Source organism: Calypte anna, chromosome 4B, assembly GCF_003957555.1.
Source record: "Calypte anna isolate BGI_N300 chromosome 4B, bCalAnn1_v1.p, whole genome shotgun sequence".
Classification (NCBI taxonomy): Eukaryota; Metazoa; Chordata; class Aves; order Apodiformes; family Trochilidae; genus Calypte; species Calypte anna.
The window spans coordinates 13686071-13714060 of NC_044249.1; the positions used below are offsets into that span (position 1 = coordinate 13686071).

Sequence of the window (27990 nt, forward strand, 5' to 3'; positions counted from 1 at the left end):
TTAATGTATATTAAAATTAAAGTAACTGGTGTAGAAAAAAGAACAGCTCTTGAATATGCATTTGTGTTCTGACATTTTTGCTTTTTCCTCGCCTCAGATTGCTGATAATGCAAATTGCATCACTGTAAGGAATTTCGAAGGCCAACACTGCCACCAGCACTTTCAGGATGGACACATTGCAAGATCAAATGGGTAAGACTTTGATCAATGTATTCTGCACTTGACTTTGCATTTAAATTACTGTGTTCCTTAAACACTGCTTGCTGTGTATGAGCAGAGATCTGTCATGTCCTTTTCAGACAAGGGTTTTTTTAAAATACATCTACAACTGTGCAATGCAACAAAGCAAACAGCTGTATTTCTTCCATGTCAGTGCTGCATAGATTTGACCATTAAATAATCTCTATTGAAATTCACTTTGGCCAGACAAATGGATTACCTACTCCTTAAAATAACCTGGGGTGAAAATTTTCAGAAATCAAGAGCCAGAATAATGAAATGTAAATCCTTTGTCTGGCACTTTTTGCCATAATCTCTAAAATTCTGCAGCAAATATGAGTTAGACCGCATGACTGTATTTTAACAAAATATGTAGATTTCTGTTTTTCATCAAACGATGCAATACTATATTTTTCTGCAAATGAAAACATACTTCACGCAGTAAAACATTAAAGTTGGAAACTTGATTTGGGTGGAAGGGTAGAATTGCATAGGTGATTGTCTCTCAAAACCAGTTGTCAAATTCTTACTTTATAGTAGGCTTGACAGCTTTCTGAATGTAAGTACTGCAAAGAATAATGAAAAAACAATTTCATTTTGAATTATATGTCCTATGGGCTAGACAATGTCTTTCTGCTCACAACTGTAACTCTGCTGACATCAAATATGGGGTCCAGGCAACCCAGGGAACTATAAAGTTTTTCTTTAGCTTGCAAAGAAGTAAACAAGTCATCTCATTAGTTAGGAATGAAGCACAGAGTTAATGTTATGTCTTTGAACTTAATTATAGCACTTCAAGCAGTCTCAGTGTTTAAAATTTTTTTATAGCAACTCTTTCGCTTTTGCTCAAATTCAATAAGAAACTGCTATTTGTAATTAAAATCCTATGAATAATAAAATACTTCCTCATAGTTTTTGCTTTTTTCCCAAAGTGATAGAAATTAGGTTTAGTTTTAAATAAACACTACCTGATTAATATTTATGTCTCAATAAATACTTTTCTAGGAAAGTTCCCATGTGGTAATATTGAAATAATAAGAGTTCACATTCCAAAACCAGATGCTAATTAGTTGTCCTTGTCAGCTTTTAAATGATGATCAGCCAATTGATAACGTCAATGTTTTGACAGTTGCTTTGTTTGTACTTCTGAATAAGAGATGAAAAAGCAAAACTACATCTAAGTATGGTTCCAGAAGTTGTGGGCAACTTAAATTTATAATTTTCTTTAAATGTTGTCACCCAGCACTGCAGTGAGCGTACAATCAACTTTCTATTTAAAAACAAAACAAAACCCACCATTGACTCTAAATTTAAAAATCAAAACCCCAACAGTACTGCAACCACCCAATCAAAACCCAACAACAGATAGGAACTGAGATTTCTTATTTTTGTATGCACCAACGATTGTCCTTCATAATGATGTTTTTACTGCTGAGTGCCTTTTTATCTGAAGTAGAAAAAATTGTGTTTATGTATCCTTATTTGTCTGACTTTGTTCATGTAACATCAAGTGATGTACTCGAGGGAAGATGCAGAAGATTTAGAAATTACCACATCGTATTAGAAGCTTTTTCTTAAAATTGGAGCTGCAGTGGAAAATCTCTCAGGATATGTGAAAACTGCCACAGCATTTTAATAATTAAAGATCTATTTCTCCCATTTGTATTCTTAGAAATAACAAGCCCTCTGTGTACTGATTTTTGCCTAGGGAACCTTGCGAAAGTGGAATTGGTTGGAATGAGTGTTTCTTCAGCATAAAAATGTATCAATCCCAAAAGGAAGTAGAGAAATATGAACTGAAAAGTTTTTTTAAGAAGTATATTAAAAAGGCAGATTGTTAACATAAAATATGCTTATTTTGTGTTACTTTTCTAAAACTTCAAATCACTTGGGTTTACATTGCCCCCTCCCAAGCATTAAGCTCATAACAAAGAGGATTATTTCTCTCCATGTATGAATTGGTACAAGAAATTTGTATCATTGCCAGCTCATACCCGTGAAGCTTCACTGGAGGTCACTTCTTAGCAAAGGAGCAAGGGAAAAAGAAAAGTAAGCATCTCTTTTGCTGCCTCCCATATGGGACCTCAGTTTCCTGAGAGGCCATCTTTCCACCAGTTCTCCCATCATCCCAGAGCTTCACATCAAAATGAGGAAATCAAGATTTAAATTACTCTCCATCAGGAGATAAGTGATCTTCAGATACCTTTTGTGGGTTTTGGAAATTATATAGCAGTAAGGGGAAAAATTATAGTTATTTTCTCTTAGTAATTATCCAATGCATTAAACTCTTCAAAAATGTGTGGTGGTCTGTTTTGGACTTTTTGGGTTTTTTTGTTTTCCTCAGTGTGATTTTTCTGGGTGTAGAAAACGCACTTAACCATTCTTTTCATTTATCTTACCAGAGTGTTCTCAAAGAGAAAACTGCACAAATGTCAGTTTAAGGAACCTTCCCTGTCAAGCAGAGAATTTTCCAACTGGTAAGTTATTTCCTTCCATCTTACCTTATAATGCTTACTTTTTGAAATTGAGACAACTAAGTCAACAACATTTCTAATTGCTACTCCTATAACTCTGATATACTTGGTGGCAGCTCTTAACTTCTGCATAAGATTTGTCGAGAATTTCTCATAAAAAGAGAGAAGTGACCTATTAACTGCTATAATAGCCAGAAACAGTTAATGTGCTATACTGTAATGGATGATTTTTTTTAAAAAAAATGCTTATTTTAAGTACATGTTAAAATTCCTTTGTTTAAATGTCCTTTTTTAATTTTTTTTTTTTTTTAATAATTGTTGCCTTTCGGAATCTTAATTTACTTTTTTAATGCTGTATGAAGTTGCAATTGAGTGCAGTTCTTCAGTAAGCAGGTTTGGAAGCCTTCCATTCTGGAGATCTCATGGCTTTTTCCATCACATTTCCCTTCTTTTGCTTGTAGAGAAAGAAATAACCACTGAAAACCAGCACTGGGATGCACTCTTCTTTCTGGCTTGATACAACAAATCACATCTGTGGTAGACAGCCTCCCCCTAGGCATACAATTAGTTGTGGTAAAATTATTTGTGCTTATGTAGCTTTTTGTCACTCCATACACAATTTGGGTAGTTTTAAACTGAGGATATGAATCAGAGCTCATAGAAGCAGACAGGGAGATTTCCACAGGTGAAATGGGGCTTTGGATGCTGTTAGTTTCCATAAAGCATTATTTTTATTTCTTTTGGTAGAAGCAGCCATATTCCAATTGCTGTAATTCAATGTGATTATTGATTCAGGAATATTAAGTTTATATAAGACTTAAATTGTGTTTATATAGTTAAATATATAACTTGAAGTCAACTTGATTAGATGAAACAAAAATTTAATTTTTTAAGTAATGGTCCTCTTTTGTGTCAATATCTTTTATGGCTTCAGGTAAAATGAAAAGCTCAATTATACTGTTACCTAACAGCGATCCAAGTAACATTCAAAGGCTCTAGTTTGTATTCTTTGTACTAACAATTGCCTATATGACCACAGCTTAAACAAAGGCCTTGTAATTCTGTAACACTGCTTTGTATTTCTGAACTATCCTTCTTGACCTTAATAAATAGTTGAGGTAAGAGTCATCATAAAACTCCTGAAGAGATACACAGGAAGCCCTAATGAAAATGGATTAAGGTGCGGCATATTAGACTAGAATGTGAAAAATACCTGTTTTAACTGATAAAAAGATGAAACTCAGAGGAGCTGGAATGTAATATGTACAACAACCCCTTTTATTGCTTGAAGCGTGACCTATTTTTATCCACTTGCAAGTGGAATTTTTCCTGAGTGAGTGGTATTGGCTTATATGTGCCCATCCGGGTGTCTGAAACTTTCTGAATGTGTTACATTGCCATTGAGTTAAATTACTGTCATGGAGAATAAATTAGAGAGAAACTAGCTGAAACTGTAACCTTAGCTGTAGCAAAAGCTTCTCATAAGTAGATGTTGTTCATGTCAGTCAGATTTTAGTTGGACCATTTATCTTGGTTGGTACTGCTCAAACAGTTTGGTTGAGGAACAGCTTTTTCAATATATAGAAGCCTTCTGAAGTAATAGGAGTGACACGTCAGATACCTGTGAATTTAAGATTAGTATAAACGGTTGTAACATGCTAAAGTACCTTTTTTAATTATTTTATTTCAGTATCTGCCTTGGTTTTTAAAATGTGTGGGATATTTGGAAAGTTGGGCATGTTCTCAATGTCCATATAACTGTCTAAGTTGACAGCTTGCCAATCTGCTTGATATTTTTCCCCTCCCTCTTCTCTATCCCCAGGCATAGCAGTTATCCCCTAAACTTTTCAGACTATCACATCTGTTACGATCCGAGTTATTATTTATATTTTGATTGCGAGGAAAATTCAGCCACTGACTCAGAGACGACGCTTGAATTGACAAATAACCAGACTGCTGGATTTAAAATTAGTTACAAAGTTTATTTCTAAACAGGGAAAGCCGGTTATACTAGCAATAAGACCTTTTGTATAAAGTAACCACCTTAATCGATGGTCGTTAGAGTAACAAAGGGAGAAACAAAAGAGAGAAAATATCACCGTCCGCGCAGGACCAGGCCTCGGGCTGGAGGGTTGCTCCTGGTTCTTCGGGCTGAGGCTGCTTGTGGTTTTCGCTGTTGCGTCGCTGCGATGCCTTTTCGTAGCTGGAAATCGGGGTGGCGAGCCGAGGAGACGTCAAGCCGAAGAAGCGCTCTCTTCCCGTCTTTTCCTAGGGTTATTTATCCCCCAAAAGAAAGGGGGGGTCACTTCATTCAAGATAATCCTGATACATACAAATCTCCAGGCTTCCTGGGATGAGTCATTTATTATCTTTGTGTCCTGGAACCCTGCTAGGTTTGGGCGACCAGGTGTCTGTCAGGCATTCCTTGAGATAAACATATGGTAATTTACCAGCCGAAGGAAAAAAAACTGCTCCGAGAGACATATTTTATATTTTCAGTTCCACATGTATACCACAACATTCTTCTTTGCATAGCTGTAGGCTTTAGATACAGCTGAAAAAATCTTGTCATGCTAGGCAGTTATCTCTCCTTGATAACTAAAACTAAAAAGAAACAGTAGCTTGATTCTCTGTGTATCTGTCTCTGAAGCTGAGAAAAATAGTTCTTAATGTGGATTCTGTGGTTTTGAGGTATTTTTCTGGTTGTCCAAAGCTGATTCACAAATACTGTACATGGATATACTTCTCCAGATATCTCCTTGAAGTTAATGATGGTAAGAAGGAAGAATGGATGTCCTGATCCCAGACTCCAAAGACAGCTCAGAGGGCAGCTCCGTCTTCTGGAAAATGACAGCAAGGATGTGATGGCTGTTTTCAGTGTAAGGCAATTGCTTGGGAATTGATATATTTATTCAGAAAATACACTCTGTGCTACTGAAATAATCTGTGAGGGATTTGGATCCCGTTTCCATCTACTTTCTTTATGCTTCATTTGGAGTGACCAGAGTTTCCCTGGTCTAAAGACCTATCTATCTAAAGATGTGAGAAATATGTGAGAAAACCACTGAAAAAGAATGGGACAAGAAATTGATGTATTGGAGGGCTTTATTTTAAGTGTGTTCTGCTTTGATGTACATCAAAGGAAATGATGATTTTCTGGTTTTGGTTATGTTTATTTTTTATTTGCCCTCATATTGACTCTTCAATTCTGTTTCCAGTCACTTGAAGTCATTTGTCATGCAAGTTACCTGGAAAGCCCACTGCTAAGCCAAAGAGGAAGTCTGAAGGAGAATAGTATAAATATTGGACTTCCGCAGGGCTTGGTGGCTGTAGCTTTAAAAAGCATTCCAGAGGGTTGGCATATTTTTATTACTGTCTTTAATTTGTTTGTATGTGGGAAACCCATCCTCTCTAACCAATGAGGTTTGCTAAAAATACAATTTAGTCTCCCTTTTCCTCTTGATGACAAAGCAGGATGATATAATTTAACCTCTCGTGTTCCTTTTTTTCCCTGAGCCATGATTTCTAGCCTCCTCCACTAGCAAGCCAAACATCAAAGTCTTAATTAGTTATGGCTTTGTCACCGTCTCAGATGTATGTGGTTCTGCACAATTTTCCTTTTATGTGTAAAGAACTCTTCATCACCAGCCTGCTGATTCTGTGGCTGCTCTCCTGCTTCTCTGCTCCTGCTTTTGTTCAGGCTGAGCTGGAGAAAGGGCAAGAGGGAAACCAGGATACAAATACATGAAATTTGTGGCCTTATTAGAAACAGACTGGGGAAAGGACTTTGAAGGAAGAAAGATTTATTATGTTTCCTTAGAATTTTGCTTTGGTATTCAGCACTGCATAAAGCCCTTGAGGCTGAGATATTTTAGCATGTGTTAGCAATTTATTAATAGATTTCAGGATCTTGTTAATATTTAATCCAGTGTGTAACGGGGCACGCAGAAGATGGAAGTGGTGATGAGGCATACCTCTTGAAGAGGTCTGACTTCTGCTCTCAAAAAGGAATTACTATTTTAATGTTCATATTTAGTCAATTGAAAATATGGAAGTTAAACAGAACTTAATTCTTCTGTTAATTAACCTCACTGGAAATGCTGGTACAACTGGTAAGAAAAAAATCAGTTGTTCACTGTATGTGTTAACAGATATGTCTTACAGGTAAAATCCTGAATGATTTTTATCTTTCTCAATATATAGTATTTTAGTGTGTTGGCTGCTGAGAAATTGTGCTTGAGTTCAGTATGATTGCATATTAAAATATTATTTTTGGTTACTTTTAGGAGCTATCTGCCAGACTGCTGTCTATTCATAGTGATCAAGATCTAATAGTGGTGACATTTAAAACATTTGAAGAAATATGGAAGTTTCTAACCTACTACTCACTGGGTAAAGCTGTTTCACCATATAACAGTTCATATGCTGTTTTTTTTTTCCTCGGTACAGTTTCTGATTGACTGGGGACTTGTTGAACACCATTTTGAGCTTCTTTGTATTAAGTCCTCATAGCAGTAAATGTTTCTGGACTGGGTACTAGTGGTAGGGTTGGACAGACCCTCCAACCTCCAGCAGAACCTGCTTTAGTACCAAACCAGAGGACAGCTACCATTCCTGGCAGATGTCTGTTAGGTACTCCACTTTCATATAATATCTGCTTTCTAAATCATCTATTAAAATCCAGGTTTTTTTTTTCCTAAAGTCTAACCTGTGCTGCAACTTTTACAGTGCTTTTACAGCTTTTTTTTCCTCATTGTAGACATGTTGAACTTGCTCATCATGCACTTCCACTCAGCAATTTTTTCTCTAGGAAAATCAATGCTAATTCCAATAATCCTTCCTCACAGTATATTTTCTAGACCTCTGATCATGTTTCCCAAGAGAATTTTCTAGTTCTTCCACATCTCTCCTGACTAGTAGTGAGCAAACTGGACAGGGTTAGTAAGATTTCAGAGAAAATGTAAAGTAAACCAGAGATTGCTTAATATGCTTTCCATGCTTCAGTTTGGTTTCTAAATCTGAGCATGTCTTTTGTAACAATATGGTACATTGGCTGACTTTCTGTTTTTAATATCCTGTAACTTTACAGGTCTTTTTTGAAGAACAGCATTGAATCAGATCTTTCACTTAATTCTTTTCTTCTTCAGTGTAAGGGCTGCTTGTGTGCATTACTATTTGTTTCCATCAGACCAATTTAATATTTTAATGAATTTTATTTAGTTTCTTGTTTACTATTTACTTGCTATTTTGTATTTTAAAATGCCCTTAGAGAACTCAATCAACACTGTTTCAATCCAACTTTGCAGAGAAAGCACAATTTTTTTCTTAGTCAAGGCTGTGGCTAGCAGGGAATTGATTAAATATCTTCCAAATAGCATAATAGCACCTTAACTACTGATCTTTTGTCTTCATCACAGCTTTTTGCACAGAGGATTTGGCTAATACATTAGTGTTATCCCTTTAAGTAATCTATCTATATCATGTTGAGGATGATCATAGAATCATAGAATCGGCTGGGTTGGAAGGGACCTCAGAGATCATCGAGTCCAACCCTTGAACCACCGTTGCGGTTGCTAGACCATGGCACTGAGTGCCACATCCAGTTTCTTTTTAAATATCTCCAGGGACGGAGAATCCACTACTTCCCTGGGCAGCCCATTCCAATGCTTGATCACTCTCTCCGTAAAGAAATTCTTTCTAGTATCTAACCTAAACTTCCCCTGGCACAACTTAAGACCATGCCCTCTTGTCTTGAAAGTTGTTTGGCAAAAGAGCCCAACACCCACCCAGTTACAACCTCCTTTCAGGTAGTTGTAGAGAGCGATGAGGTCTCCCCTGAGCCGCCTCTTCTTTAGGCTGAACAACCCCCAGCTCCCTCAGCCTCTCCTCATAGGGTCTGTGCTTGAGTCCCTCCAACAGCCTGGTTGCCCTCCTTTGGACCTGCTCCAGGACCTCGATATCCTTCCTGAACTGGGGGGCCCAGAACTGGACACAGTACTCAAGGTGTGGCCTCACCAGCGCTGAGTACAGGGGCAGAATCACTTCCTTGGACCTGCTGGCAATGCTGTTCCGGATACAGGCCAGGATGCCATTGGCTTTCTTGGCCACCTGGGCACACTGCTGGCTCATGTTCAGCTTCCTGTCGATCCAGACTCCCAGGTCCCTTTCTGCCTGGCTGCTCTCCAGCCACTCTGTCCCCAGCCCTGTAGCGCTGCATGGGGTTGTTGTGGCCAAAGTGCAGGACCCGGCACTTGGCCATGTTAAACCTCATCCCATTGGAATCAGCCCAACTCTCGAGTCTGTCCAGGTCCCTCTGCAGAGCCCTCCTGCCTTCCAGTTGATCGACTCTCCCCCCCCAGCTTAGTGTCATCTGCGAATTTGCTGATGATGGACTCAATCCCCTCATCTAAATCATCAATGAAGATATTGAACAGAACTGGGCCCAACACTGATCCCTGGGGGACACCACTAGTGACCGGCTGCCAACTGGATGCAACCCCGTGATGCAGCAATCCAGATCTCCCTGCAACTATCATAGCTTTGAATGTACTAGGTACCAATGTGAGGAGTCCCAGTTCCAAGATCAAGCACTGCCTTCTTGTGATTTACATGACTCTGGTATAGAACAGCATCTTTTCCCCCCAAAATTCCAAGAATCTGATACCCTGGCACAGTATCTGCATAAATCATCAAGGCTGAATCAGGCAACAAAAATTTATAGAGAGATGAACTTTTTGAGGTTATTTCCAGTCATCTGTTAGGAAGTGATGCTAAGCACCAGTTGCTCAAAGCTTGCTAGTGATTACCTCTTTCAGACTCCAAACCTTTCAAATAAAGCTAAACTGTGGGAATCTCTGAGAAGGGTCTGTTTTTTCAGCAGCATTAGGTACAGAGAAGTTGTATGCCTTGTAGGTGCAGTTTATCAGAGCTAAGCTCTGATAAAAGTAGCTGTAGTGCATGGGACTCAATAGAAATAATTGTGCTGCAAAGAAAACAAATTGGATTTTTTTTTTCCCGCCTAGGTTTTATAAATCATTGCATGGAGAATTTGTTCCTAGATCAATCTTTCTGGCTGTGTTCTCAAGAGGAAGAAGAAACAGGCATTGAAGTCTGCATAAATGAAGAACCATTACATTTGATGTACAGAAGGTTGCTAGTACAGGAAGGTAAGGAAGACTGTAAATGCTCAGGTTAAATTTAAAGAAGTATTTTCTTGAAATACTAAAATTAAACATTAGGACCTATTGAAATACTCAGTGAAGTTAAAATTTAAGTCTATTCACTCCAAATGCTCCAGAAAGACAAGAAAAAAGAACACATACAGATTTGTTTCAGTAGGACCATAGAGGGATTAGAGAAATTGATGTGCAACTGGTCCATAAATGATACCAAAAGGATTAGGAAGGGATGTACACTCTAACTTTCTTAGTATTATTGCAGATCCTGGAGATGTACAGGAGAGGGATTACAAAAAGTTGCAAAGGTCATGTGCTGCTCCTAGATAGCATCACCTGCTGCCATGGGCAGAGACAGAATGAGGAGCTGGATGGATTGCTTATAACTGCAGTAGGAACGTGCAAAAAATTGTACCAGAAGTAGTTTCATTAAACACCTTGGCTCTGCATTTTTTTTTTTTTAATGAGAGAACAGATAGAAAAGAATACATATCTGACTATCAGACGATTATTGCAAAATTTCAGATTTTCAGTCTCTAGTTGAATATTACTGATGCTACTGAAGTCAGTTTTAAAGGTTGTATGACACCAAATCATTACATGAAATGACATCTGCTCCACTGCTGGTTTTTTTTTTTTAGGGGCATTTTTTGTTTTATGTCCTGACAATCTGATAAGAAAGAGAATGGCTACAGACAATGAAATAAACACTTATTTTGAGGCTGGGGCTTTTACTGAAGATGTAACAGGTGGATCTGTGGACGATGACACCACTGTGCTGTCTAATACTTCTCTGAAGCCTTTGATTCCTTTTCACCAGTAGGTACCTAACTAGCTACCTATTTCATGCACATCTGTTTGATACGTACACATCTGTATAGACATAGGTGTCTCTAAATAGTAGCTTGTTATGGAACATTCCTCTTCTATTAACATTCAGAACAAATGCTCTGTTTCCTTCCATACCACATAACTGAAATTAATCTGGGTGCCTGCAGAGATGGGTAACCATCTAGAGTTAGGTATTGCTTTTTTTCTCCAGAAGGTCTGAAATAAAATTTATTAACATTTCTATGAAAACAAAGTGAGAATTTTTGGTGTTCCAGATGCATGGAAATATGGATAGTAACAGATAGGATGTTTGCAAATGTGATAACAGGCTAGCAATATTTTTAGTCAAAACTGTTGACAGGAACCATGTACATCCTTAATGCAATTTTTTTAAGTTCATGTCCAAACTCATAACTGCTATAAAGCCAGAATTACATCAATGGATTTACCTATGAACTTAATTCAGCAGTCACCAGAAAATAGTTTATTGGAGGTACTATTAGTAGGTAAAGAGCTGGCCTTTTCCTGTTGGCCTTGGGCAGGGAGAAATAGCATGACTTTCTGATATTTGTTTCCTGAAGTAGCACTACTTTTACTGCTAATATCACTTGGAACATAGCTCTATCTGAAGTGTTTGGACAGTGCTGGAGCTGAAAGTTGTGGGAGGGGTGCATCTGTTTTTAAATGCATTTAAAATGTCACTGTTAATGTCACAAAATTTAACTGAAGTGTTTTACAGACTAACTTCAATCTCTTTTTCTACTTTCAGATGGTTTCTTAAAGGGTATTCTAACCCCATTGACTTCACATGCAAAGCTGAATCTAAATTGGTCAGAGAAGTTGGTAAGAAACTCCATTCAATAACCAGCATTAAAACCCCAAAACTAAACACAAGTTTATGCTATGCATTTGTTAGGACATAATCTAAAGATTTCAATAACTTTTTCCCATGGTACTACAATAGGAAAACAGCTTCCAAAATTACATTTGGAATTACAATTCCAAAATTAGTGAGAACATGAATCTCTGTATAAGTGCAGTTAAACTGTAAAGGCATCTCTCTTCTCTTTTTCCTTCAAAATGCTGTAGTAAGTATATGTACAAAGTAGTAAGGAGTAATTAAGTTAAGGATGCCACTGTATAATTGACAACAAGCTTTAAACTAAAATTCATCAATGTGTAATCATTGTGGTTCTTTCACATCTATATCCAATATTACCAAAGGGGGGAAAAAAACCCAAACAACCCAACACATATTTTTTGAGGATAGAGATCTAATTTGTCTTATTTTCTACCACCTATGCCAGTTTTAACACTGTTTTGACTGGTATACAATTGTGTATTTATCCAGTAGTGATTTTTATAGTTGGTTCAAATGTTTTTTTTCTCTGATCCACTTGCAGAACTTTTTACAAGAGAAAGGGATTTAAAACAATTTTTTGCTGCTTCTTGATGGAATTTCCCAGGATATTAAAAACATTTTAGGCTTTGTGTTCTAATGACTGGGAAATTAGGATTTCAGTGTCTTCAGCTAAATATGTTCTGCTGACTTCATACTCTGTTCAGTGTATTTGTATTGTTAAACCACTCTATCTGCAAATATCCATCTCCTTGTTACACAGCAATGGGATCTTGCCTAGCTGTGATGAATTATGAAAGCATTTTGTTGGAAGAGATGAATTTCCAGGAAGGGGATGAAATTGAGATACTTGGCTACTTCATTGAATGCATGGAATGGTTTCTTGGAAGACATCCTGTTACTGGCCAAATAGGCTTTGTAAAGACAAGTCATGTTAAACTGGGTTTTCCTAAAAATAAGTAAGTAATGTGTATTTACCTCAAACAAAAAGGGCCTTAGTCTCTTCAGCATTAAATGTTAAACCCAGGTTTGGGGTGGGTATTTTGTCAGTTTGCTTTGGGTATTTTGTTGGTTGGTTTGGGGCCTTTTTTGTGTTTTTTTGGGTTTTTTTTCATTTGTTTTGTTTTTCTGTATGAGAGTTGTCATAGTGTGTATCATGCAAAACATGCAGAAGTTAGAGTATTAATCTGCTTAAAAAATGGAAAATATTGTTAGCCTGTACTTGAGTTTCTTATTGGGAAAAGTGGTGCCTGGTTCAGGCTCCGTTCTTCGAATTATGAGATCCATGAAGTTTACTATTGCAGAAGATTCCATTTTTACTGCTCTTTTAAGATCTATATTAAAGCATCCATATTCTGTTCTTGTTACTACCCTGATTTACAGGCCTTAATTTATTTCAAAAGTGTCTTCTCTTAAAAATAATAGTTCACAATGTAGAAAGAAACCTTTACAAACTAATTTTCAACATGCATCAGTGCCATGCAAATAGGCTGGTCCTATTAATATGTCTGGGCTGCTTGCATGCTAAAACAAGGTTCTTAAATGTTGTTTGCAGGTCCATAGTATGTGTAACTTCAAGGTTATATTAGAAAATTTCGTTAAATATTTGTGCTGTTAATAAATTCTGTCAGAAAATGCTATGCCATGACATATGTAGATGAAAAAATTATTCTGGTATGGCAGAAACTGTTAACTGCAATTATAGGCACTATCAGTTTGTATATTTATAAATATGGTTGATTTTGAACTCAACAGGATTTAGAATGTAGAGATTGTATAAGTTTCTCTAATAAGCTCCCATTTGATGGATGCACTGAGGTCCTAAAGCCACAAAGTTGATTCTTTCTTTGTTAGACCACAAGACCTGAATTTTCTTGAAGCAGAAGAGCTATCTTTCTTTTCAAATGAAAAAAATTTGGAAGAAGTGATACATTTGTTGAAAGAAACCTCCATCACAGATGTTTGTTCTGTGTATCAAGTAGGTGAGTAGGACTTTTACTCCCTTTTCTGCACAGGATACATGTGCAGTTCCTATAGCCCTGGTATAACAGATTTTTTCTATTTCACCAAGATTCCAGTCTTTACATCTACTTGGAATTATCTTGGTATTCAGCACATAAAAGTCCTTTATATCAAAATCCTTTAGATCATCTTGGCTACTGATGATGTTAGAGTTTTGTAAATGCCCCCAAAATTTTGTCCTTTTTTGAGTGAATTAAACAGCAGGATTTTAAAAACTGCTATTGAGCTGAACATATCTTCAAGCTTTCAAATTTTGTAGTGCTGTGTTACAAAAGGCAACATGTTCACCCAAAAACTTCTGGCATTTCAGTCATCTTAGAAAAGGTGATGTAATAATTATTGACATCTAATGCAAGCATACACCTCTTTGTGCTTGATTTAACTTTCCAAAGGTATAGAAAAAAGGCAAAAATCTACTCATACAAAGAAAAAAAATGCTTTTAGCTACATCAGCTCTGACACAGCTGTTATTTCTCTAAGTGCTCATGTTTTACAAAAGCTTATTGAGGTAACTGGAGTTGTACCTTCACAGATCTAGTGGAAGGTAGTGTAATATAATTGTCTTACTGAATTAACCAAGCAGCAGTTTCTTATCTCACCACAGGCTGTTCTCTGGCAATGCATATGCTTGTCAAGTATCTAACAAAATCTTATCTCCACTGGTGTCATCCTAGAAGACACCTAAAGGCTCCAACCTGACAGGAGCCATTCTGTTGGTTTGACTCAGATGCAATGTTTTAATTCTGCAAACCAGCATGTGTGTGAATAATAAGTAAGGCATGTCAGACCTGAGGGGCAAAATGTAACTCATGTCAGTGTGCAAAATGACTCCCTGTCTTACTATCCTCACTCAAATGAAAAGCCTGGGAGCAAAAGATCAGACCTCTAAACAACCATGTAGGTCTAATGCACATACTGCTATTTTTGCCTGTTGCACACCTTTCACATCTCATTTCCTGCCTTATCTTTTTCAAGTGCCAATTTCTTTCCATATCTTACATAGGTAACAGTACTCTTTTTACCACTTTTTTCTCTTAAACTACACAGTTCATCAATATAACTTGACTTACCCAGAACAAGCTTTTTCAACATTCACTGGGTGCTATTGTGTGAATCGAGTTTTTGATTCCTTCCATCTACATAATTCTAATGAGAAGTATTTACTTATGAGCACTTCTCTAATTAGATATTCAGACTATTATGTTACAACTGTTGTGAACATCTGTGGTGTTTTTCCACAGGAAAGCAATTAAAGAAAGGAGATCCAGAGGTAAATGGTTACTGATAAGTTGTTCTTAAAGGCTAGTGAAATAGCTTTCCATCATCTTAAGTAGACCTAGTTCTGTGAGCTTCTGCTCTTAGATATATCATTCATAGACTCAGTGCCACTCATATTACACCTCGTGTGTAAAAAACAGTGGCTATAATCGTGAAATGTGGCATGACAACTGAATTACCTTGAGAAATCTTCTACACAAAATAGTTCTACAGATGTGCTATGTTGAACATGGAAAATGAGATATGTCTGCAAAATTTAAAGATACACCTTTTAAAAGAAAATATAGATACAGGGGTTTTTTCATCTGCATGCTATTGGAATGGCCACAAAAGTCTGACACTTCTGGCTGCACCAACTCCCCTAAATTATTCATCCACCCACCCACCCTAGGAGTGACTCTAAAACTTACTGAAATAATACTAAAGGCTTCTTGTTACCTCACTTTAGGGGTAGGTTGTGGGGAATGATTGTACCTACACTGCCCACGTGTATTTTAATGCAGCAGTGTTGCAGCTCTCATGCAGAACAGGGTGACACCATGCAATTGTCTCCCCACCTTGCTGAGCAGTGCTTGGTGTATGATGAGAAACCTATAGAAAGCAGTGAATTGTATCAGAAGAGTAAGTTCATAGTATCTCTTAGCTTTGGGTCAGACTTAGAAATTTCTTCTAAATTTCCAGGCTACATCCAATTCTTCTGCCAAAAAGAATTCTGAAGTAACATATAGCCTTATTTTAGGACATCTGAAAAGGAAAAAGAACTAAGATACTAAAACTAACAAAGTTTTTTTTTTCCTTTTTTACAGAAAAATTAGAAGATGCAGAATTTCAGCAAGCTCATGAAAGTGGTAATATTTCATATGCACATAATTTTTATATAAAAATAATGGGATTGTTTATATTTTTTATCTTTGCCAGCTTTTCTCTCTCTAATATGTCTTCACATCCTAACTTCTCTCGTTTCCTTTCCTAGGATTTGCTAACCCCTTCTCACTAGATTTTGCTGTAAGACATTGTGGGTTTTCACTGCTATCAGATATTTTTCTTGGACCTTGGTACCCAATTGCACGCTGTATGACTTATTTTTATTGCTGTGACACACTCACATGCACCACCCCTGACCCTCCTCACATTATTTAACAAGGCAAAACACTGTTTATGCTGATTTGGAATTTCTGCAGTTTTTCTGTCTGCAAGAAAGCTTCACTCCATAATTATATTTCCCAAAGGAGATATTTGATGAGGCTGCAGAACTATTTGCCTTTGGAATTTAGTTGCTAAGCTGTCACTATTATTAATTGCATTGTACTGCGTTTTTCTAAATGCCAATTTTTATACTAATGATTCTGCTGAACAGTTTGAGATTCTAAGAAAACTGAGCTCTAAATCTGCAAGTGCAATAAGCTCCTGTTGATGTGCAGCTGTTAGCTGACTATGGCTGTAAAAGTACATCCCAGTGGAGCTTGGCCCTGTTATCTTGACTGGGTAGAAGTGGGAGAACTAAGGAAATTATGGGATATCTCTTAGATTTGTAAGATATTCAACAGTATTGGTACTTGGAGAATTTAGATCAATGATCCCATGGATCACCACAAATTTGGTTATTTTGAGAAAGTTATTCTGTGCCAGTAGAGAATCAGGGTTGGTATTTTGACTGAAAAGAGAAATCTTATGCCTTGCACAGGCATGGATGGTCCAACAGGCAACATGGACTGGAGAACAGGACCTTTGCAGGCACCCTCACAGTACCCACATGAGACTTCAAGAGCTCTAAAAGTTCAGCCTCAGACATCCTCCCTAGCTAACCATACCCTACCCAATTCCCATGTTCAAATTCCAAGCTCCTTTGGTCAGTTTATCCAGCATCTATGCCCCAACTGCGTGTGGTGGTGCAAGGCACTCCCAAATTCCTGGGTCACTCAGTGTGAACTCTCTCTCATAGGCCTCACATCAACCTGAAGCAAGTCAGGTATGGAATGCAAAAATTAGTGTACCAGGGTGTTGTGACACCTCTGTGACACACCTGTTCCCTGCTCCCCATGTTCTCTGGGGAGAAGGAATTTTAAGCAGTGAACTGGAGAATTGAGGTGCAACCTTGATGCACTGAGCTCTTGCTCTCCCTGTGACAAGAGATGCGGGGACGATCAGTCACCTCCTGACAGCCTAATGTCCGTACTTGGATTGTGACCCAAAAGGGGTTGATACCAGAACTCCAGAATTTAGCAAGTTCTCAGCATGCACAACCACTAGAAAAGTACTGGAATATTTCACCAGATGTGAAATATCCCACTCTATCAGTGCCTGAACAAGTTAATTTCTATGGACTCTATAAACAGTGACTCCCAGGACTCCTGGATTGCAGTGGGCAGTGACTAGAATTCAACCCCCTTCCTCCCCTCAGCTTCCACCTGAACTAAAACATTGCTCAGGTACAAGTCCTTGAGGACTGTGATCTGACAAAGTTGATGGAAGGACTTCATTCTCCTTGCCTCAATTATTGCCTGCTGACAAATTCTGATGCATGGTGAATATTTACTCAATACTCAAAGAAGGGCATGTGTATGATAGGCCTTTACCATACACCCTTCTACTTATCTGTGTGTCTGCACACTTGTCTTTGAGTGTGGGTGTCTATATGTTTCACTGGATCTAAATATTCCTGTGTTTGTATGCTATATGTTTATGTGCATATATAGTATAGGATACTTCGTACTAAGTTGGTGTGAATCTTGTAATTCTCAATTACTTCTCTGTAATTAAGTTGCTGTTTTAATCATAACATATTCTACTGAATGCCTTTTCAATCATAACAGTGTCTAAATCTCCCATCCATGACACCTTGGACCCTTTATCCAGCCTCCAGTTTTGATCCTTGGGTCCTTTCAGATTCTGGATTATCTTGCTTACCAACTGGTCTGAATTGTCATTTACTAGCAGTTCTCTGACAGTCATATATGCACAGAGTGATATATGCTCAGTATATACATTCTGAGTATACACTCAAGCAGCAACCAGTTTAAATTAACATTGGAGCTGGATTAGTGCTGGGTCAGGCACAGGGCCTGGCCAGGCAAGTGTATTGATGAGCACCCCCCTTACACACCCAAGTCCGATTTTTTCTGTAAACCTCCAGTCTCCCACGCTACCTCCCTGATTTTATTTCTCTCTTTCCCCACCTTTATCTTGTCTCCCAGACAAGTGCAGTAGGTTTACACAATGTTCTCCTAACACCATCATCTACTGATAAATGTTTTCATTGGTCTAGCAAAGACCTTTGTGTGCATGCGCATGTGAAACTGTGATCTGTAGTTTATTTTTGAATTTCAGAAATTCCATGTTCACATGAGAGTGTAGGATCCACTAGCAAGAATGGCAAGATAGAAGAATTCCTAAAGAACTTTAAGAATTTGGAGGCCACCCAGGCAGAAGAGCCAACTACTGAAGGAAAAGATTCTGCTAGGTCTCCAAATACAGAAATCTTTCATTCACCTGAAGGACCTTGCTTCCCTGTATGTCAAGATGATGAGCAAGCCTCTAACATTTTGGAGTCATTGTTACTGTACTTAAATAGAAAAGAGTATGATGGAAACTTCAGAACCCTGTATGATTTCTCTTACTCATTTATCAATGGCACGTTTCATGGGTTTTCAGAAGAAGAAGAACTGGTTAGGTTTTTTAGATTGGCAAGGGAAGCAGCAAAAAAAGCAGGAATGTCCTGGGCACTAGCAAGGCTCTGCTTTCTCTTAGGCAGGGTCAGTGTTAAAAAGCTGAAGTTTTCCCAAGCTCGGGTGTATTTTGAGGAGGCATTGGGAGCAGTAGCTGGAGGGTTTAGTGATTTGTACTTTGTCATTGCTATCTATACAAATCTAACAGGCATCTACTTGACACAGAAGAACAAAGAAAAATGTACTTATATTCTTGACAAGGCTACATCTCTTCTCATGGGAATTCCCAACTATATTTGCAGTGCTGACCTGGAGTCAGATATTTTAAAGTATGCTCTGAAGAGGACAATTCTGAAGCAGAACAAATATGCAGAGGCAAGGGCATGTTTTCTCCTGACAAAACATTACAGTGCACGCAAGCAGCATGAAGAGGCACTGCCATTCTTGGAAAGGTTTCAACTGTTGCTTAATGACCTGGATTTACAAAACAACTTTTCAAATAACTGTTACTTCAAGCTAGCACAGTTGTACAATGAAAAGTGTTTACCACACATTGTGTTAAGTTGCATAAAGGCTACCTCTTCCCAGAGCTCCAGTACACTAATGGATTCTTTGAAAAGGATCGATTTAGTCACCAAAAATGCTCCCAAGCTCTATGGCCTGAGAAAATTCAGGCAAATACTCCCATCCCAAATTGCACCTTATCTCATACAAGCCCTTTCCTCTGTATTTACTAGTGAGCAGCAAGAACTATGCAGTACTATCTATCTTAGCTTAGCAAATCTGTACAGCCATCACAAACAGTATGGAAAAGCCATTGTTTACATGATGAAAGCACTGGACTCTGATGTTTCTGGGAAGCCAGAGGAAACTATTAACTATTTAATCTCCCTTGCTTGGTTATACATTCTTTACAGGCAATATGATGCGGCTTTAGCCATTTTAAATGCTGTTGTAGATTCTTCATGGAGCAGCCCTCAACAACAAGGCATTGCTTACAACATGCTTGCTATCACTTTGAAAAGAACAAACAACACAAAAGAAGCTGCTGAAAGCTACTACAAAGCACTGCGTCTTTCAGAAGAGACCAACATGACCCAAAACCAAGCTATAGCCCTAGCTAATTTTGGGGCACTCTGTCGGCACTCAGCAGCCAGCAAGCTGGCAGAACACTATTACATCAGGGCAGTGAAGCTTTTCTCCAAACTTCCAAGTAAGGACTGTGGCCAAGATTTTATTCAAGTCCTCCTTCAGCTAGGATGTTACTATGTTAGTGGAACTCAAAGAGAAAAAGGCAGATTTTATTATGAATGGGCTTTTTTAGTTGCAATGGAGATAAGTCATCTGGAAAGTGAGTATTGTTTTATTTTCTCAACATTACAAAATGTACCCTGGTTGGGAATGTCTCTTATGTAGATATATTATAGTTGTTCCTAGCTATGTTTTAATTTTTCCTTAAATTTTTTGGTTTAGTTATGTGATAGCTAACAAAATGATTGAAATCTTTGCTCTGTCTCACAGTGGTGGAGAAACAGGTACATGTTGGCTTGCTCTTCTGCTGAAACTTCAGTTTGTTAGAAATGGTAGAGAACATGAAATGTTAAGAAAAATGGAGAATAATTAGTAAAAATTATAGAGATTTCTATGATCAATAATTTTTAAATTCGTTATGATATCAACAGCAGTACAAACATCCCCAGATTCAAGTTTAAAGGTATGAAAACAATTGTTAATCTGGATTATTTTTCATATAATAGTTGTATGTACAAGAATGATTTATTTTTGCTCACATGGTTATGGCAGCTTATACAAGGTGACCTTAATTATTTTATTTCAGTGATCAAGTTTGAAGTAACTTACTAACTTTGAGGGTGAAGGAACTGTCAGGAATCATCATTTTATTACTTTTATATTATTATTCTTTGACAATTATGAATGTGTGAAACAGATTTATTCATTTTATAACTAATTTGACTTTCAGTTTAAAATAGAGATTTATTTCCAGTCTATTCTCCTAGGTCAGCTACAAGCAATTAAACTGCTGTGTCAGTTCTACAGTACAGTTGTTCCCAATGAGGCTCAGTGTGTTGTCTACAACGAATATCAACTGTCTTTAGCTAGAAAGATGTCCAACAAAGTTCTGGAGGGACAAATTCTGGAAACTATTAGTCTGCTCTATTTATCCTTAGGAACAGAAAGGTAAGACGTTGAATAACTGGTTTTATTCTGATTATAACTGTTTTGTGTAAAGGATTTTTGCAACAATTTTGTTGAATATGATTTTTTTTTCTCTGCTTTGCCAATACAATTTATTAGAATTGAAGTTTCCAGTGCTTGTGGAGGATTCTCTTGTTTGGTGGTTTTGTTTCTGTTTTTAAAGTATTTATCATCTCTGAAGGGGAGACAAGATGTTCACCAGGCATTGTGACCACTTCAAGAGCCAAATTATTTAAAAACCCGATGTAAATACATTTTTTAAGTATTGTATGTTATGCAGCTCTGAATGGTATAGCTCTAGGATTACTGCTGACATGTTACTTGCTTGGGATGATAGATTTTTACAAGGCAATTTTTCTATCAGAAACCTGATAGCATTTTCCATACAAGTCAGACATCAGGCTGTGTCTCTATACATGGTACTCTTTAAAGAAATGTTTTTTATGAAACCTACATAAACCCAAAGACTATGTGCAAACCTGCAGAGTGTTAATCTCCAGCAGTTTCTCCACTGGCTTTATTTTTAGAATGCCAGTTTTTGCTTTGCTTTATCGAAAAAGCAGACTGCACAAAGTAGATTTAACACAAGCATCTAACTTTCCAAATATGTCACCTGATTTATTTTGCTTTGTTCATTTCTGTTTCATGAGAATTGGTGATAATCCTTTGGAGAATCTGAAGAAAAAGGAGTTAGTTAAGATTTCAAAGTACCTGGGGTTTGCCGGAGGTTTTAACTAGCTAGTACATGGACTTTATGTATCCTCAGAATTTATGTATCCTCCCAAACAATGTTAGCTCTGTGCACTTAGAAAACTACCAGATAATAGCATCAACTCAGTATCATATTAGACCACAGTATCCCAGTATTCTTTAACATTATGAATAACAAACAAGTGCATGTGTTTCTGATAAAGAACAATGATGTCCTTGGTGTCAGCACTGCCACTGTGTGGCCATCCCAGGGCATACAACCTGACCTTTCCAGCTGCTGTGCTGGGCTATGGATTGGTATATGCTTCTGTCTGCTGTAAAAGAAAAAAAAAAAAAAACTGAAGGAAGGGTGGAAATGCCATTAATAATTGGGCTGAGTTGAGCTATTGAACCATTAGTATAAAAGGAGTGACAGGTCTCTTCAATTTCTGTAAGAATCAAGAATTGGTTAAAAAAAAAAAAATCCCATTAGATGAGATACCCTGATAAGACAGAACTGAAATATTGGTAGTGTAAAGTACAAGTGAGCATATTACTTTTAGATTTCTTTCAGGTATAATTGGAGGTCTAAGCAGGTTGTTCTCAAGATGCACTGTGTAAGGATTTACTGTGACTGTGCAGTACATGTTATATTTTAATATGTTTGTGTCCTGTTTTTGGAAGAAAATGCACCAGGTCAAGGTGCTAGGAGTTTTTCTACAGTTGCTGATTAGTCTGATTTCGGCTTAAGTCAGATGCCCAGGTGGTATTTAGAAAAAAATATTTACAGATGTAATTACTTTTGGAGATTTTTAGCAAAAAAGCCATAAATAATAAAGAGCTAAAGATGAGAAAAGAATTTTCCACTTCTCATATAGCCTCAGGTAGGGGAAAGACACATGTAAACTAAACTATTTTGAAATAATATTAGGTGGTAAGACTAACAGGAAACAGATCTTGAATTAAAAAAAAAATAGGAAGAAAAAGACTGCATTTGCTCATTACTAGCACCTTATATCTAACAATTATCATTGTACATTAGAGGAAACACAGTTTTTTACAATAAGATAAAGTTTTTTTATTATGAAAAAAACCATTCCTTATTATGAAGAAAAATATTCCTAATTCTAAAGAACTCCTCAGTGATAAGCAATGTTCTTCTGTTTCAGGGCTTACAGGTCAGCTTTGGAATGTACCAAAAGAAGCCTTGGAATATTTATAGATCTCCAGAAAAAAGAGAGAGAGGCATATGCTTGGCTACGAGCAGGAAAGATTTATTATGTTCTGAGGCAGAATGAACTTGTGGATCTTTATATTCAGGTATGTTGTCAGCACTTACAGGCATGCACGTGTTGTTAACAGGGTACAGGTGGCATAGGAAGAGCATTATCCAATATAATGATCCCAGAGATTTGCCTAGCTGATGTTTCCAAGAGAATAACACCATCCATGTAAGGCTTAACAGAGGAAAGTCTCAACATTTTTCAGTGGTACTTCATTTAAATCTGTTGCTTGAATCCAAAATTATTTTGGATGGTAACTTTTCTTAGTTCCTGGTCTGATATAAATTGTGTTGTTTTATTTCTGCATCATTGCCTACCAGCTTCATAGAACCACAGCAATCATACTATGTATGCCTGCTACACACTGGTATACTGGTGGGTAGCAGCCAATAATCATCTTGGCATGCTGGCTTCTGGGCCAGATCCCTGGGAAAACAAGAATGTAGATTCTTTTCAGGAAGCTTTTCCAAAACATTTAAACCTTTCCTCCTGTGACTGCCCAGCATGGCATGGAGCCAGCTGCAGCTGCTGATGCACCAGAGACACCCAGAGACACCCAGAGACACCCAGAGACACTTGGCTCCCACACCTCGGGACCCCCCGCAACCAACTGGGACATTCTGCTGATTCTGCTGTGCTAACACATACTGGAAGATGAGCTGAAAGGGGGGATCTAACCTTTGTGGCTGCTGAAACTGGAGAATCTGAAATCTCTCTGAGCTGCACTGCAGTCCAGATCTGATTCTGTTTTCTGTATTTCTCCCAGCTACTCACTGAAGTATTTGGGGAAATAGTTGCTTGCTTTTGTAAAGGTGCTGAAAAATACTTATCTCCTATATTAAGGAAGAGTGCTGCCTTCTAATGCAGGATGTATCCTGAGCCTGATATAGTAGGCTCTGAGTCTTGGCTGGTATATGGATGAGTGGTACCAAAATATGATTTCTAAATATAATAATCAGACATAGATTGTTAAGATGTTTTGAAAAAGTCTAGAAAGCAGGAAAACATAGGAAACAAGGATATGTTTGAAATGTACTGAGACACATCATGTATGTGGGGCTACTGAAATAATGAAATTTTTCTTTATTAAGAGAGAGAACTTACCAGAGAAGCTGAATAAATATGTTTATAAGAAGGGATTGTGCTAGAGGCATGTTATTTCTTTCTTTTACTAAATGATTTAGGTGCTAACTTCCAAGACAGTCATATGCTGACACCAAAGCCAAATACGCATGTGGTATAATTTTATCAGTCGTCTATATTTCCTCCAAGAGGAGGAGTGGGCTAGGGACTGGCATATGTATTCCATACTGTGCATGTACAGAACCTGGTAGTTAGAGCAGAGTCAGTGCCTGTCTGTGAGGAAACTCTCAAAGCAGGAATCTGCCCACTAAAATGTTGATTACTGTCTCAGAATTTTGTGCAAGTCATCACATCTTAAATTACACATGAAACACAACTTTCTAAACTGTGATGCAGTAGAGTCCTTAAGTGCCTGAAGCTGAAATAGACTGAGAAGGATCACTGTCTCCTCTCTTAAATGGAGAGCAGGGCTCCTATTAATGGATTGCAATTTGAAAACAGAAGATTAGAAAGCCAAAGCAAGAATCTTCCTCTTCCTTCACACGTGGGTCCCAATCAATCAATGCTATTATGCTATCAGTAACCAAGTATCCTGGTATTATTGCTTTGGGGAGGATACATGCTGTGCTTCATGAGACCCTTTTTGCTAACACAGTGCATTTTCTTCAGAAATATGGAATAGCAGAACTGTGTTTATATAATTCACTTCATAAGCTTTAAAATCTGCACTGTTAGCAATATTTAACTTGCAATTAGAATTTACTTGTATGATGTTTTATTTAATTAAAATTTAATATCTTGTAGCTGTCAAATGCACTATTGTTTTTTGTGTCTGTGTCCTTATGAAAGAAGCAATATACTATTGCCAGAAAAAGGGAGACCATAGCACTGCATGTCCCCAGGTCCTTGTGTGTCTCCTTCAGCACCTTCTTCTGGCCTGCTCAAAACAGGGTACTAAAAAAAGTATAGTCTCATAAAAGATATCCTGGGCTATGTTATAATGATCTTAACAAAAAGATCAAGATCTTTTTCCAGTTGCTAATATTTATTTTTTTTACAAAGAAGTAACCAACATTGCTATTTTTACCCCTGTTCCTTGTTTTTGTTCTAGGTTGCTCAGGACGCAGCTCTTCACACAGGTGATCCAAAATTAGGAATGGAATTGTTTGAAGCTGCTGGAGATATATTTTTCAATGGTACTTGGGAAAAGGAGAAAGCAGTGACTTTCTACAGGGTTTGTGCAGTTTTTCTATTGCATTGATAGTTATGTGCTCTCCCATTACAGCAGGTGTTCTACAATTACTGAACCAAAATCTAATCCTCTCAACAAACTGGTTATAACCTATGGCAGCTGAGTACCTTGTCATGGCTTTAGCAGATTTCACCTGCACAAACTCTTGTTAGTGTAAGATACGCCAAGAGCAAAATAAAACCAAAATTTGGCTGACGTTATTTAAATGGAAGTATATCAGTGCATATCTTGGGGTTCAACAGTGACTAAGATGTTGTATTTCAGGACAGGGCTCTTCCACTTGCTGTTGAGACTGGCAACAAAACCACAGAACTCAGATTATGCAATAAACTGGTGGAACTGCTGGTGACTCTGAAGGCTTATAAGGAAAGTCTGGAGTATGCACAAGCATCTCTTATGCTCAGTGTAAGTTTAGGTAAGCTGAATATTACTGGTATCTCCAAAATAAGGTAGAATTCTGTAAAGCTTTCTTCCCTTGAATTCAGTTAGAAGACTCTTCAGGATTTCATACTGATACTAACATTACTATTTTTGCTTCCATTCAAGAATGAACAACTTTATTGCTGTCCCTCTTTGGTAAAACCTTTGGTAAAGCACAGAATTAAATCTGGGATTCCAAGTCTCAAATGAGTGTCCTTCCATACAGCTAGGCTGTAATACTGATGAATAATATTGCCTGAGTATGTTTTGAGTGGTTTTTCAAACTTGAGAGCTGTTCAACTGATTAAGAACCCTCTCTCTTCCTGAAGGCAAAGACCAGGTCACTTCTATCATTCTGAAAATAATCTTTTTGTCAGAACTTCTGATGTAAAGTAGGTATTGGGAAGGACAAGAAACTGTTTAATTCCATTAGCTAGTATATTTTCAAAATAATCTTGATATTCTTTATATGTGCTGGGTGTGCATATCTATACACGACGGATATGAATTTTGTTATTTCTTAAGAAAATCTCAGTGGAAAATTCAGGAATTCTGTGGGATCATTCTAAAAGGTCAGGTTTTGAACATGTATCTCTTGACTAAAATTAGTTTTACTTAAGAAAAAAATAACAAATACATACATGTATTCTGGTTCCAGGCAATTTGACTACTTTGTCTTTGGTTTTATCCTGACTCATTACATTGTCTCATTAGGAAATCAGCTAAATGAACGAATAGCTTACCATCGCCTGGCTGCCATACATCATCATTTGGGTCACTGTGAACTAGCTGAACACTTTTATTTAAAGGCCTTGTCCCTCTGCTCCTCTCCTCTGGAGTTTGAGGAAGAAACACTGTATTACGTCAAGGTGTACTTGATCTTAGGAGACATCATATTCTATGACCTTAAGGTAAGGAATACTAAAAAACTGTTGCAGACATTACTACATTGACTGATGTTTCATAATGTCAGGTTTTACCAGAGTTTATTTTTATGCATTTAGAATCTAAATAATAAAGTGGGGAAATGTACTGGAGTTAATAATCTAGATTATTCTTGTTTGATAATTAATAAATTGAGCTTGGATGACTTCTTACACCAGCTGTCCTAAAAAAGGGTGTACTATTTTTGTGTCTCATTTCAGGATCCCTTTGATGCAGCAGGCTATTATCATTTGGCACTTGCTGCTGCCATGGATCTGGGCAATAAAAAAGCTCAACTGAAGATATACACAAGACTTGCAGTCATCTACCATAACTTCCTTGTGGATCGGGAAATGTCTCTCTTCTTCTATCAAAGGGCAAGAACCTTTGCAACTGAGCTGAATGTTAGGAGAATAAATCTTGCTCCTGATCAGTATTACAAGAGTTCATAAACATCAAAAGTAGTTTCTCTACCTAGAGAAATATTGCCTTGGTTTTGCAAGAGGATGCATTCAGTTTCTCATCATGCATCTACTGTAAACCAGAGCTCAGCATCCCAGACTAAATTACCAGTTAATATGACAGTGAGCTACATTTCATTGTCTCCAAAGTATACATTCTTGTACTTTTATTATGTAGGTATCATCATGTGAACTAAACCCAAAACCCACCAGTCATATTTAGCTAAATTTTTCTTTGCTAGCTGTTTCTGTCTAGCTGGATGCTGGAAAATGATCATTGGATTGGTGCAATGAAAGATACTTGGTGTTATTTAGAAAAAACATTCCATAGAAATTTTTTCTTTGCATCACATAGTTCTTGTATGGCTGAGCTCTGTTGTATTTACTTGATGTCAAAAATAAGTGCAAAAGCATATTTGGAATTGGTTTGATCCAGTCTGCCAGACATAACCCCTCATTTCATATTAAGCTACTGTAGCACTTACAGGCACTAGAAAAGAATTATCTTCTCAATCCTGTAAACACTTATGTCCATGTTGTAACACTGGTTCTCAGAACTGAAGTCTAGTTGTAGTTTTGTGGATTTCAGTGGTCACATCAAGTCCCACTTTTCCTTTCCAAAGACAGTTTGTCTGTTTTAATTGACCCTTTTCAGAACTGTCCACATTGTCTGCAATGACTTATGGCAGCATTTCAAACTACATCATGTTCAGAAAATGTACTAAAGTTGCAAAAATCCTGGCTTAATTTTGATAGTTCTAAATCTTTGCGCCTCAAAGTTTTCATACCAGAAATGACATATTAGATCATGCTGCATATTTTGAGAAGGAATGTCAATGTCTTAAAATCTGATAATCTACAATTAAATAATTCAGATACATTTTGAAATTATGCCTTCTGATTCTTCATAACAATTTAATACAAGAACCACTAGTTTCTTTGTAATGTCTTCTAAAAATAATGGAGGTAAGGAGGTGTCTCTGAAAGATGTGTTCACAGTCTTTGAAACCAGCAAGGGCTTCTTGCCTACCTGTTATATTGCACTTGGCTTAAAAGTTCAGGAAGTGAAGTGAGATTTCAGCTCTATATCTTTCAGCTTAAACACTGTATTTGCTATTTCTAGAATGCTCCTTGCAG

The 27990-nt window shown here is 37.3% G+C and overlaps 1 protein-coding gene across 1 annotated transcript; it reads left to right on the forward strand.

Moving 5' to 3' along the window:
- Window positions 1–146: 146 nt before the first annotated feature.
- SH3TC1 (SH3 domain and tetratricopeptide repeats 1) lies at window positions 147–27677 on the forward strand. The gene is made up of 17 exons (XM_008501877.2): window positions 147–192; window positions 2622–2696; window positions 5445–5572; window positions 6980–7085; window positions 9716–9859; window positions 10510–10687; window positions 11469–11542; window positions 12322–12517; window positions 13413–13540; window positions 15665–15706; window positions 18186–19874; window positions 20542–20722; window positions 22600–22750; window positions 24908–25030; window positions 25313–25463; window positions 26183–26379; window positions 26614–27677. Exons 1-17 carry the CDS (start codon window positions 168–170, stop codon window positions 26842–26844), a joined length of 3819 nt encoding a protein of 1272 aa, XP_008500099.2. The 5' UTR covers window positions 147–167; the 3' UTR covers window positions 26845–27677.
- The last annotated feature ends 313 nt before the right edge of the window (window positions 27678–27990 follow it).